Source organism: Rhinoraja longicauda, chromosome 5, assembly GCF_053455715.1.
Source record: "Rhinoraja longicauda isolate Sanriku21f chromosome 5, sRhiLon1.1, whole genome shotgun sequence".
Classification (NCBI taxonomy): domain Eukaryota; kingdom Metazoa; phylum Chordata; class Chondrichthyes; order Rajiformes; family Arhynchobatidae; genus Rhinoraja; species Rhinoraja longicauda.
Window position 1 is genome coordinate 65141754 of NC_135957.1, and position 12049 is coordinate 65153802.

Consider the following 12049-nt stretch of genomic DNA (forward strand, 5'->3'; position numbering starts at 1 on the left):
ATTGAAAGCAGTTGTTTGCAACAGTTTTGCTATCTTATTAAAATCTGATGAAGGAGTATAATGTTTCTCTATTAATGAAGGACCAAGGCAAGTATCAGCACTTACATTGAATTATGTAGCAAGGAATGGCAGATGCTGGTTTACACCGAAGATAGACACAAAATGCTGGAGTAACTCAGCGGGTCAAACAGCATCTCTGGAGAAAAGGAATAAGTGAGTTTCGACCCAAGACGTCATCTATTCCTTTTCTCCAGAGATGCTGACTGACCTGTTGAATTACTCCAGCAATTTGTGTCTATCTTAATTTTAATTGTTTGAATTTATTTATGTCTTTAAGCATTTTAGGACTTTAACAGTTTCTTTTGTTCTCTTGGTTTGAATAGATTTTAAAAATATATATGAATATTCCTGAATGCTGGAAATGTACAATGCTTTTCACATAAAAACAAGAAATAAGAACAGAACTAAGCACACAATTGCTTATGCTCGCTGTGCCTTTCAATAAAATCTTGGCTGATCCACTTTGGATTTCATCTCCATTCTCTGTCTGTTTCCCATAACCCTTGACTTCAACAATCAGACTACCTTGGCCTTGAATATATTTAATGATTCAACCTCCACCGTTCTCTGGGGCAGAGAATTCCAAAGAATTATCAACATCTAAGAGAAGAAATTCCTTCTCATCTTTGTTTAAATGGGCTGCTCCTTATTCTGAATCCATGCCCCTTCGTGTAGATTGCCTCCAAAGTCAAATCATCCTCTCAGCATCTGGCTCTGACAGGCAACCACCTCAGAGGGTGTGGCAAAGTAACAGTGATGGATTATTTTAGCTATTCAATATGTGTGGCCTGTTCTCTCCCCATTTTCACCCCACCCTATGTGACTAAGGGCTCAGGGTCTCGCCATGACAGGTGGAACCGCCTCCTCTCAATAGGTTTCTGTTGAGGAAGCCACTTGGGAAATTACTTTGAAGTCTACAGTGATTGCAGGTGGATCAACACTGACTGCAAATCCTGAGCCAATGGTTCTAAGAACAGGAGCAAGTGGACCCAATTCCCAGGCCATCTACTTGTCTCATCTCCTCTTAACTAAATCTATTTCTGAATAGAATGCAAATTACAGCGCAGTATTTACAGGCAGTCTGTCATTTCAAATGAGAAGGAAACAGACCTATGTGTTTAGTTTAGTTTTGTTTAGAAATACAGCATGGAAACAAGGCCTTCCATCCACTGAGTCCACGCCGACCATTCACCAATTCACACTAGTTCTCTGTTATCATTTGCCACGTTTTTTCATCAACTACACGCTGGGGGCAATTTTTAGAGGCCAATTAACCTACAAACTCCGTGTCTTTTGGATGTGGGAGGGAACTGGAGCGTCCAGAGGAAACCCACATGGTCACGGGGAGAACGTGCAAACTCCACACAGTCAACATCCGAGGGCAGGATTGATCCCAGGTCTGCAGCACTACCAGCTGCACCACTATTTAGTTGCAGTTCACAGCATTTGCCTCCTGTGCTCATCACCATTATAGTTGGTAAATGTAAGTTCCAGTAACGCCACAAGTAGAGCATACAAATACACTTCCTTCAGCATCCACTTCAATGGAACTGAATTTTCGAAGTGAGGTAAATGGACTGCTGCTCTGATATAGCAGTTAGGCATGAACAACCAAGGAAAAAAATCCTACCCACGATCAGAAAGGATTCTTCTGTCCTTTTGCTGAAGAGACTTGCTGTTGTTAATTGTGTTCATCCAGGCTCCTGATTTCCTGCAGAGAACACTATGTTGAAATGGCTTTCCAATCCCATACGCTGCTCACTAAGGGCTTGTGAGAGCTTTAAATCCCAATATTGACTGGATCATTAAGTCAATGATTTTGCTTATTCCCTGTCTCTGTTTACTCCAATCTAAAAAGAGAGTTTTACTTCTTGTTCTGAATATCTCTCTTAACCCACCATTAAAATACCCTCAAACTTCTCTCTGTACTAATTAACCTGGTGGCAATTTCTAGCAGTTTTTGTTTTGATGGTTTTCTTTCCTTATAGCATTTAGAAAGTGTTTATTTGACTGAATAAAATTGTGTTTTGTATTTAAGTGTTTATCGGACAATGACAGTGCTATTATGATCCTAAACACTGGTGATATTGCATTGTTGAGGAATACCACATTATCTGATAATTAACATATAACAGCAAATTAAAGTTTCCTGAAGATTTCAATGGAAACAAATACTAATAAATCTCTGATGAACAGATCTTGCACTGACAGATAATTCTGTTTGAGGTTTTACAAACAACAAGCCATTATTGTCTGAATGTTGGCAACTATGGCATGGGACCTTTTTTTCTGGGTCATGTCTCCGTTCCCACTGCGGCCTACCATCGGCCAAACACCTGGAGCTGGCGGCCTCCAGCTGGGACCACCTGGGGTTCTGGTTCGCAGAGCCCGCGGACCGGAGTTACCATCTGCGGAGCTGGCTGACTTCGGAGGCTGTGGTGGCGCTGCGAGTGCGGCTGCGACTTGCCTTCAGAGGCTCTGGAGGCTTCAGCCGTGGGCCGCATGGATATCGGAAGCTCGCAGGCCCCTGGGTGGGGGCTGACATCGGGAGCTCCGGCAGCGGCAGCGTCTTCGCCCGCCCCGAATCGCGGGGCTTGGATCGGCCTGCTGCGGACCTTTCACCGTCTGGCGTGGCCTGGAACAGGCCGCCGGATTTTCTCCGCCTGGCGGGGGCTTCAATGTCGGGAGCCCCGACCGCCCCGACATGGTAACTTCAACTGCCTGACCGCGGGAGAAGACGGCAGGGAAGAGAAAAGACATTCTGGCCTTCCATCACAGCGAGGAGGTGACTGGAGGAGACTCACTGTGATGGATGTTTCTTTTTTTTTTTTGTATTGGTTTGTGATTGTTTGTGTTATTGCTTATTTTTATTGCTCTTATTGTTGGACTGTGGGTAATGGAATTTCGTCCAAAAGATTTTTTTTTTTGGATGACAATAAATCTGATTCTGATTCTCCGATCCTGATTGTACTCACTGGAATTTAGAAGGATGAGAGGGGATATAGAAACATATAAAATTCCTAAGTGATTGGAATTGAAAAACGTTCCGTATGTTTGGGGAGTCCAGAACCAGGGGTCACAGTTTAAGAATAAGGGGTAGGCCATTTAGGACTGAGATGAGGAAAAACCTTTTCACCCAGAGACTAGTGAATCTGTGGAATTCTCTGCCACAGAAGGCAGTGGAGGTCAATTCACCGGATGTTTTCAAGAGAGAGTTAGATTTAGCTCTTAAGGCTAACAGAATCAAGGGATATGGGGAAAAAGCAGGAACGAGGTACTGATTTTCGATGATCAGCCATGATCATATTGAATGGCGGTGGCTGGCTCAAAGGGCCAAATGGCTTACTCCTGCACCTATTTTTTATGGTTTTTTATGTTTTCTATGACTGAGTCACAGGAAGATGAGAAAAAAATGGAATAAGGAACCTGGAGGAATAAAAAGACACCATAGAACAATCATAAGATCATAAGTGATAGGAATAGAATTAGGCCATTCGGCCCATCAAGTCTACCCACCATTCAATCATGGCTGATCTAACTCTCCTAACCCCATTCTCCTGCCTTCTCCCTAAAACCTTTGACACCCGAACATGCGGTAATGGGCTCAAGTCTGTGGCAGACCAAAGGTATTTCTGTGAGTGGATAATATTAATTGTAATATTGATAATTTCTGAAATATTATATTTGTATCACAATACACATATTAAAAAAGTTACTTAATTTTTGTTTTCAGGACCCACGTGCCAGTTTTGATCTCCCAAGAGCTCATGGAATATTCCGGAAAAGCACTATTTTGAAGAGAGATGGGCTGTATTGGTATGTTTCCCTTTTGCTATCTGTTACTTGAATAGTAAAATGAAGGCCTTTCAAGCCAGTACAGTTTTGACATGACATTAAAGCATTCTATTTGAAACCGGAAGAAAGAGCAACATTTTGAAAGTTTTATTTTGCTAAAATCAAAACGACCATTAACTCTACCTGAGTTAACAGCCTTTCTAATTACCAGGTCGAAATTTCACTGAACAAAGCCCTGTACGAAACAAGGAAAGTTAAACTGGAAAGCTCCATAAATGATTGCAGGGATCCCGATGGATGCTTAACCAGCATCCACTGATTGAAATGCAGGCAACACACCACCTACATGTGCCCCGCTCATTAGAATAATTTATTCTTGCTGCCAGTGTTCAGTGTGCTCTTCAATGGCTACATGTATCAGCAGGGAACCAAAAATCACAGCTTTGTAGCTAGTGCCTGTTGGAGCCAGCCTGCATTTCTTGAAATCTGCCTGCACTTCTTCAAGGAGGTGCTTTTGTGGTTGCAACAGATGCTGTGTTTTTGTTCAGTTTAGTTTGGAGGTACAGCATGGAAACAGGCCCTTCGGCCCACCGAGTCCACACCAACCATTCGATCGCCCCCTGCACACTAGTTCTATGTTATCACACTTTCCCATCCACTGGCTACACATCAGGGGGAGTCTGAAGAAGGGTCTCGACCCGAAACGTCACCCATTCTTTCTCTCCAGAGATGCTGCCTGTCCTGCTGAGTTACACCAGCTTTTTGTGTCTATCTGGAGTTTTTACAGAGGCCAATTGCAAACCAGCACTTCTTTGGGATATGGGAGGAAACCGGAGCACTTAGAGGAAACCCATATGGTTACAGGGAGAATGTGCAAATTCCACACACCTATTGCCTGAGGTCAGGATTAAACCCCAGTCCCTGTTGCTATGAGGCAGCAGCTCTACCAGCTGCGTCATTTAGGAAGTGAATGTCCTGGAAAATATAAAGACTGCCACAATAGATGGGGTTAGGTGGTCTGTAGGTTCACTCGAGGTTTTGGGAGGAGCTGAAAACAAAGAAAGAGTACCTGTGTCTGGGTGGGAGGGGAGGAGATCGACCTCTAACTTGAAGAAACATATTTAAGACATTGGTAAATCAACCAAGAGGAGGGATGATAAGAGGGATGATATTATGCAACAAATTATTGTAATACCACCTGAAAAAGTGATTTCAGTAACATTCAAAAGGTGTTTCAGTAGATATAAGGAAGAAAAACCTCACGGCTATGAAAAAATAGGACTTGGTTGCACAAAATACTGTTGATTCTGAAAATTTGAAAGGCAACTGCAGATTGTAGGAAAGATGTATTAAGGTAGAAAGAAGAGTTGTGTTGTCAACAGTCCTTCATTAGACTGGGCATCGCAGACTGGGATTCTAATGATCCCATACAGGGCTTTCCATTGATTGCTCCACATGATATCTGTATGAATGTGTTTTACCCAGACATGACATTAACTAGGACAAGAAGCGAGTCCTGATCATATCTTGAACTAAATAAATATGAGATGACACCTCTCCTGGCCTGTTCTGCCAGATAGTCATACAGCGAAGAAACAGGCCCTTCGGCCCAACGTGCCCACACAGACCAACATGCCCCACCGACACTAATCCCACCTGCCTGCATTTGGCCCATATCCCTTTAAACCAATCAAATCCATGTACTTGTCTAAATGTTTCTTAAATGTTGCAATAGTATCTACCTCCACTACCTCCTCCGGCAGCTCGTTCCATGCTCCCACCACCCTTCATATAAAATAGTTACCCCTCAGGTTTCTATTAAATCTTTCCCCACTCACCTTGAAACTATGTCCTCTAGTTCTTGATCCCCATACTTGAGGCAAAAGACTCCGTGCATTTACTCAATCTATTCCTCTCACGATTTTGTAGACTTCAATAAGATCACCCCTCATCCTCCCGCACTCCAAGGAATAAAGTCCTAGCTTGCTCAACCTCTCCCTATAGCTCAGTCCCTCGTCCTGGCAACATCCTCATAAATATTCTCTGCACCCTATCAAGCTTGACAACATCTTTCCTATAACATGGTGACCAGAACTGAACACAATACCTTCTAGTCAGTGGTGTGCACTGGCAGCTTGTTGCTGAATTCCTAATTAATTGAAACTTAAAACAATGACCCAGAACTTCCTCCATGACCACCTACCTGTGAGATTCAATGTTATTATAATCCTTGAGATATTAACCACCAATACTTTGGGTTGGGGGGGAGGGGGAGGGGGGGAGGGGGGGGAGGGGGGGTCACCACAGGACAGAAACTCAAATGGAACAAGCACTTTAATATTGTACATTCAAGAATAAGTTATTAGCTGTGCTACCTAAAACAAGCGACACAAACCCTAGTGACAAACCCTTTTCAATATCTGAAAGGCACAGGCCAGGATTGTGAGAGGTGCTCTCCGGATGAGTGTAACAGCACTTAGGAAGCACAACAGCATTCAGGTCAAAGCAACTCCTTTGATATGTTCTCTGTGCATCACCATAAACGTTCATTTCCTTCGCTAATTAATCTAGCGCAGTGGCTACACAATACACTGCTTTCACTCTGCCAGGGCAAGAGGTGCATGGGAGCACCATAATCTGCAGCTTTCCCTCTAAGTTACGGACCAAACTGGCTTGGAAGTTGGTCCTTCATCATTACTGGGTCTAAATCTTAGCACTTTGTACCAAATAACAGTGTGTGTTGAACATCACCAGAAAAGCTGAGGCTTCTACTGAAGGTTTAACACCATTAACACCGTGTGCAGTTTTGGTCTCCAAATTTGAGGAAGGATATTCTTGCTATTGAGGGCGTGCAGCGTAGGTTTACTAGGTTAATTCCCGGAATGGCGGGACTGTCATATGTTGAAAGACTGGAGCGACTAGGCTTGTATACACTGGAATTTTGACGGATGAGAGGAGATCTTATCGAAACGCATAAGATTATTAAGGGGTTGGACACGTTAGAGGCAGGAAATATGTTCCCAATGTTGGGGGAGTCCAGAACAAGGGGCCACAGTTTAAGAATAAGGGGTAGGCCATTTAGAACTGAGATGAGGAAAAACGTTTTCAGTCAGAGAGTTGGAATCTGTGGAATTCTCTGCCTCAGAAGGCAGTGGAGGCCAATTCTCTGAATGCATTCAAGAGAGAGCTAGATAAAGCTCTTAAGGATGGCGGAGTCAAGGGGTACAGGGAGAAGGCAGGAACGGGGTACTGATTGAGAATGATCAGCCATGATCACATTGAATGGCGGTGCTGGCTCGAAGGGCCGAATGGCCTCCTCCTGCACCTATTGTTTATTGTCTATCTTCTCACCCGCCCCCCTCCCCTGACATCAGTCTGAAGAAGGGTCTCGACTCGAAACGTCACCCATTCCTTCTCTCCCGAGATGTTGCCTGACCCGCTGAGTTACTCCACCATTTTGTGTCTACCATCTTCTCACAGATGATTAGGATGAACGATGAATGCTGCGCCTGCTTGTGATGCTTCGATCCCCAAAGAAATTAATGCATTAAAATAAGTGTCTTTTGTCCAAGCAAAGAAGAGCAAAGAAGGAATTTCCGCACCTCGATGTGAATAGAACTGTGTCTGTTCATCTGTTCTGTTTATCTAACCCAATATTTACATACATTAAGCTTTGCTTATTGCACCTGTTTGGATGAATTAAGTACAAGATGAGAATGGGGCACAAAATCTAACATTCAATCACCAAAATATAACTACAACTTAAGCATGTATTGCTCATGACACAGGGTGTATAGGACAAAGAAATAAAAGCGGATGTGCTTTGGAGTGTGATCTTTGAGCAGAAGAGTTCTCTCTACCTTTCAGTTTTGGGAGAAAGTGATTTTGCAGTGATGTGCCGTACGAAAATGTTGCGAGAAAATGTGTTTTAAGGGTTAATTACAAGCAAATATGGTTAGAACCGCAAGGGAAAAATTAGTGCGGATGTGATGAAGACTGAGGAATGCAGTGCTCACGTAAATCTATCTGCATTGGTTCACCCAAACCTGAGAATGCATTATCTAAATCTCTCAAGAAAGTTTCACTATTGATCGGCATCTGTGTAAGTACAATAATTTTCAGAGTTTTTTGGTTGTAATCAAGAAGACACTCAGTTAAAAAAATTACAAATTTCAAAAGTATTAATGTGTTTTTCTTTTATCCCCCTGATCATTTTCCAGGAGATTGTGCCTGCCCCTGTTTGGCACTCAATATCAGCCAAGAACTTTCCAAGTTCAATCACAAGTCATGCTCTATTGGCTGCATTAAGCTACGGTGAAATTGTCCCGCACTAGGCTAAGAAGACAATATTCTCCCTTCCAATTGTTGTGCTATTCATATAGATATCAGTTTAGGAAAGGATTGGGACATGCCATTCAGACTCAAACTCAATTTAGCTTTGAGTTTGAGATTTGTTTATTGTCATGAGTACCAAGGTAGAGTGAAAACCCTTTTTGTTGCATGCTAACCAGTCAGTGAAATACAATACATGATTACAATCCAGCGACCCACAGTGTAAAGATACATGATCAAGGGAATAACAGGAATAATGCTATGTGCAAGATAAAGGTCAGTAAAGTCCGATCAAAGATAGTCCGCGGGTCTACAATTAGATAGATAGTAGTTCAGGACTGCTCTCCAGTTGTTGGTAGGACCTAATTGATAGAATAGGCTTGACGGAATGAATAACCTGCTCTTCCAGCTAGATACCTGTGTGTATGTGTACCTGTGCATGGTGCGTGTGTGAGACAGGATTGTCTATCCTTCTCAATAATATGGGAGTTGCTTAGGATGAAAAGTTAATCTCCCAGCCAATTTCTATTATACATTTCTGGATTATGCTAGTGTACGTCATTGTATTCAGAGTGATTTCCCGAGAATATCAATGCCCCTTTTTGTGCATTTGTTATAGAGTGGAAGGGAAGATAAATATTTCATGAAGGTTGAGTCTGGAAATTCAGATAGAGCTGTCAGAGAGTTCCACAAGAAATTATTTTAATATATTTGTTTTTCAATTAATGTAGCTGCTCAGCCAAAGGTCTTTAGAAGTTTAACGCTTCATTGGCTATATTAGCATAATTTACACATTATTTTGAGGAGTTTGAGAAACTGGAGTGATCCAAGATTGAACAATGTAAATTTGAAACCCGTTGTCTTAATGGATCAGTGGAGTGGGATGGGAGCTAAATGTTTCCTGTTAAGTATTTTTGTTTGAATAGATGAGAACAAAGAAAAAATATATTCCATTTGACCACATGTTTATTAAGCTGCAATGCCTCCTTTTACAAATAAGATACAATTGTAGGTTAGATCACCACTGAAGAAGTCTGTTAAAATTAGATTTTTCTGCAGGATAATTTTTGACCCATGTATTTAAGGAAAAGGTTGCCATTCATCGAACATCATTGAATTGCAGTTAAATATGAACCACAGTTCTTTTTCAGCAGCAATGCTCCCTGTGGTCTGATGACCAAGTGCCCTTTTACTGAGAAATCTTCACCATAAATCAAATGCCGATGACCCACGAACACACAGCGCAAAGCTCGGAGGGTGTTAATAGACTATTCTTAACACATTCTCAATTAAATAAACAGTAATTCCATCCGGTTAGCATAATAAATGTCGAGGCTCATACTTTAAGGGTTAAAAGGTGAAAAGGGGCAGATGTGCCATCTCTCTTCATACAAAGAGTTCAAACTGTCACGAGAGTCAAGAGGGTCAAGTGTCCCAGATAGAACAATGAAATTCTTACTTGCTGCAGCACAACAGAATATGTAAACATATGTAAACATGTAAACAGCATATGCCAACTGCCTAATAAATTTCATTGTGTCCATTGAAAGTTTACTGGCCTGAGTTTTGTATGTTACTATTCTTAAAAGTGAATGCCTTCTCCCCATAGCCAGACATTTATCAAATAACCAACTTATTTATTTGCATTTGCCTTGAAGTTAAAAAATACATACAAACAAAATATAAACAGAATACAGTAACAGGTGGCGCAACGGTAGAGTTGCTGCCTTACAGCGAATGCAGCGCCGGAGACTCAGGTTCGATCCTGACTACGGGTGCTGTACTGTAAGGAGTTTGTACATTCTCCCCGTGACCTGCGTGGGTTTTCTCCGAGATCTTCGGTTTCCTCCCACACTCCAAAGACGTACAGGTATGTAGGTTAATTGACTGGGTAAATGTAAAAATTGTCCCTAGTGTGTGTAGGATAGTGTTAATGTGCGGGGATCGCTGGGCGGCGCGGACTTGGTGGGCCGAAAAGGCCTGTTTCCGTGCTGTATCTGAAATATGAAAAAATATAATAATAAGTGTACAACCAAACTATTTCTTCTCATGTGGAGACACATGAAAATGCAATTGCAGGTTTACAAAAAAATGCTTCAGTGTAAGCATATTTTGAATTCCCCTTCCAATTCCCATACTGACCTTTCTATCCTGAGCCTCTTCCATTGCCATATGGAGACAACACGCAAACTGAAGCAACAGTACCTCATATTTCAATCGAATAGCTCACAACCTAATGGTATGAACATTGAATTCTCCAACTTTAGGTAACAAACCGACAAACGACCCATGACTCCCCTCTCCCCTTTCCCTGTGCCCCCACAGGACTTGCTTCCATTTATCCCCATCCCCATCCTCATCCCCTTCCTCTTAAATTCCTTCCTCTGGCTTCACTATTTATACCACTTCTATCCTCATTTCACGCTTTTAGTCTACAGATACAGGTAAAAGGTAATAACGTTTAGTGTGTGGCGGCTCCCAAGGGTCGGGCCATACTACTACCGACCCCTCGGCACGGGAATGGACCAGTCCCGGGAGGCGGTCCTGGACTCAGGTATATAAGGGCAAGGTTTGGGCGCCAAGCCATTCCGGCAGACTAGACCCGTCTGAGACCCACGAACCAATAAATATACCTTCCCAAAATACCTGGCTCCTTGCCTTTATCAACACGCTACATTGGTGACCTCGACGTGATGGACCGTGACGGTCACGGTGGTGGACCGCTTCACGCGGTGGCCGGAGGCCATACCACTGGCTGATACGTCGACAGCCACATGCGCTCGTGCGTTGGCCGCGCACTGGATTGCTCGCTTTGGTGTGCCGGTGGTCATCTCATCGGACCGGGGGCCACAGTTCACCTCCGAGCTGTGGTCGGCCATGGCCCACCTGTTGGGCGTGCGGCTGCACCACACCACGGCCTATCACCCGCAGGCAAACGGCTTGGTGGAGAGGTTCCACCGGCAGCTGAAGGCAGCGCTGAAGGCGCGACTCGCCGGCCCCGACTGGATGGACGAGCTACCATGGGTTTTGCTGGGCATCCGGACTGCCCCCAAGGAAGACCTGGCTTCATCCTCAGCGGAGCTCGTCTACGGGTCTCCGCTCACGGTGCCCGGGGAGTTCGTGCCCTCGTTGCCGGGGCGAGAGGAACCACCCTCATCCACCCTACATCGCCTCCGAGAGCGAGTTGGAAAGCTCGCACCCGTGCCGACGTCCCGCCATGGGACATTCCGCCCTTACGTGCCATCGGCCCTCCAGGACTGCGCCTTTGTGTTCCTGTGCCGTGACGCCCACCAGGCGCCACTCCAGAGGCCGTATGAAGGCCCGTACCGGGTGCTGGAGCACGGGCAGACCACCTTTGTTTTGGACATGGGGGGCCGGCCGGAGGCCGTGTCAATTGACCGCCTGAAGCCGGCCCACTTAGACATCGACCAACCGGTGCGGGTGGCCCAGCCTCACCCACGAGGTCGCCCCCCTTTGCGGGTCCCACCGCCTGTCTCTCCAACTGTGCCTCCGCCGGCCCCTCTGTCGACCGATTACCGTACGCGGTCCGGTCGGGTTGTGCGACCACCAGTGCGTTTCGTGCCTCCGGATCTGGGGGGGGGTACTGTGGCGGCTCCCAAGGGTCGGGCCATACTACTACCGACCCCTCGGCACGGGAATGGACCAGTCCCGGGAGGCGGTCCTGGACTCAGGTATATAAGGGCAAGGTTTGGGCGCCAAGCCATTCCGGCAGACTAGACCCGTCTGAGACCCACGAACCAATAAATATACCTTCCCAAAATACCTGGCTCCTTGCCTTTATCAACACGCTACAAGTGCAAGATAAAGTCCAGTTAATGATAGTCCAAATGACTCCAATGAG

At 44.5% G+C, this 12049-nt stretch overlaps 1 protein-coding gene across 2 annotated transcripts in view; it reads left to right on the forward strand.

Moving 5' to 3' along the window:
* The window catches only part of LOC144594034 (PC3-like endoprotease variant B), a 1240467-nt gene that overhangs the window by 705724 nt on the left and 522694 nt on the right, over positions 1-12049 (forward strand). For both annotated transcript variants that reach the window (XM_078400201.1, XM_078400200.1), the window contains one exon: positions 3794-3876. In XM_078400201.1, the coding sequence (XP_078256327.1) occupies positions 3794-3876 (83 nt within the window). The remainder of the gene's footprint in view (positions 1-3793; positions 3877-12049) is intronic.